At 38.3% G+C, this 1,925-nt stretch overlaps 1 protein-coding gene across 2 annotated transcripts in view; it reads right to left on the bottom strand.

Annotated features, from left to right (window-relative positions):
- Window positions 1-1,925, bottom strand: part of LOC107558419 (mitochondrial inner membrane protein OXA1L-like) — a 9,523-nt gene that overhangs the window by 3,314 nt on the left and 4,284 nt on the right. For both annotated transcript variants that reach the window (XM_016242081.1, XM_016242080.1), the window contains exons 2-6: window positions 1,785-1,919; window positions 1,329-1,626; window positions 855-998; window positions 564-649; window positions 279-443 (exon numbers count right to left, since the gene is read on the bottom strand). In XM_016242081.1, coding sequence (XP_016097567.1) covers window positions 279-443; window positions 564-649; window positions 855-998; window positions 1,329-1,626; window positions 1,785-1,919 — 828 coding nt within the window. The remainder of the gene's footprint in view (window positions 1-278; window positions 444-563; window positions 650-854; window positions 999-1,328; window positions 1,627-1,784; window positions 1,920-1,925) is intronic.

Below are 1,925 nucleotides of genomic sequence, written 5' to 3'. Positions count from 1 at the left end.
AAAAAAAAACAGCATTAACATAGTCTACACAACTACATTTTAAGTCTTCTAAAGCCACACAATAGCTTTGTGTGAAATACAGGTGTTGAAATCTATATTTTAACATTTAAAAAGTAGAAATATGGTGATTTAAACATACTTTCGTTGTTAGGAAAAGAGCTTCTTCAAAATATTTAAAATATTTGTTCCATTTCATAAAGTAAGCCAAATGGTTTTGGAATGACATGACAGTCAGTAAATGACAGTCAATTTTCATGAACTATTCCTTAAATAACTACCTCTAAAATGGCAAACATAGTGCTTGTCACGGCAATGGGGAGAATGTAAAATGGATCAGCTGCAGTTAGGTCTGTGAACCACCAGAGGCCGCCAGTCTGCAAACTTGGTACGGGGAGATATGCCATTTTACGCAAGGCAATGAAGAAAGAGATGAAGATTGGAGCCTGAGGAATAAAGGGGATCAAAAAGGTATATATGACTAAACAGCAGCCGACTAACCAAGTTATTTCATCTTGACACCTAAACAGATGTTCACAATAACGAAAGCATTAACGGTCACTGACCTGTGCCATGGGCACTAGGAACCCACGCAAAGGGTTCACATCATGTTTCTTCTGAAACATTATCAAGTCAGTGTATGCTTTTGAAACTGGAAAAAAAATTAATCATTTAAAATTTGATCAGTAAATTATTGTAATTCACTACTAAGAGTTGGGGACTACAATGAGAGAACAAATTAAAGATCAAAGGACAGAAAAAAGGCCAATGCAAGAGATAAGATCATTTATACAGACTATATAAAAGGCAGTGGAAAAAATTAAGAAAAAACAAGGTTTAGAAAATGAGACACTTACATTCAAATTTGTTACCGCTCTGCTTGGCCTCATTCATGCGGTTGGTGAGCTTGGTCATTTCTGGCATGACGTTGTTCAGTTTGGCTGCTTCCCTCTGTCCCTTTACAATGACTGGGAACACAGCACACCGAGCAAAAATGGTGCCTGAGGAGAAAAGACAGAAAGATTCGATTTAAAAAATAATAAGAACAACAACATTTAAATAAATAAAATTACAAAATATGAAAATAAAAATAAAGTAAAATATGAGAATATCAATTCTAAATACATTTTAAAAAAACATGCAAGTGGCTATTCAGGAGGGCAATTATTCTACAGAGAACCATACAAGTAGAATGGAAAATTTATTTGAATAATGTGTTGACTTATCTTTTTTTGGTAATCTTTTAAGTGGTCTGTGTTGCAGTAAAACCGCCTAATTCATGTTTGGATTTAAAAGATATCTGATCAATAAATTACACTCCTTATATATACCTGCAACAATGGCCCCCCACCATGGCAGCCCAATGCTAACATGCATAAACTCCAGCAGATTCTGGATCAGGCCCACGGGTGTGTTGCTGCCCAGGCCGAGCTCTGATAGGCTGACTTCAGCTCCAACCTCCTGCAGAACATCCAGTGCAGTGAGAGGAGCCTCGGCCACCTGCTCTGTGATTGATGGTAAGACTGCGGGGGTGGGGTCAGCAGAAGGACTTGGAATGGAGACAGCATCAGATATTGCAGCATTTACAGGTTCAAATGGAGTTGAAATGCTCTGCACGGTTTCTGTCGTCTGTAAAATAAGCAACATACTTCTTAATCTATCAAAGAAGTCAATTCACAAAAAGATTTTCAGAGACCCATTTAATGTAATTGAGATTAATGGAAAAGTGTACATGAAGTAGTAGAAAAGCTCTGCCACTGTAATTAAACTCCTTTTGAGCAACTCACCTGTGAGCTGTTGTGTCTGACCGCCACAGCACTGACCAGCAGGAACTGGCTATGATTGGGACACCCAAGAAGTGCCCTAACTAGAGGACCCCTACTTCCTCTGCCAGTGTGAAGACGTGATCTCGGTACAAACCACTGCAA

Source organism: Sinocyclocheilus grahami, unplaced genomic scaffold, assembly GCF_001515645.1.
Source record: "Sinocyclocheilus grahami isolate Dianchi unplaced genomic scaffold, SAMN03320097.WGS_v1.1 scaffold645.1, whole genome shotgun sequence".
NCBI lineage: Eukaryota > Metazoa > Chordata > Actinopteri > Cypriniformes > Cyprinidae > Sinocyclocheilus > Sinocyclocheilus grahami.
The sequence above is the reverse complement of the archived record's forward strand: the minus strand, read 5'-3'. Positions and strand labels throughout refer to the sequence as shown.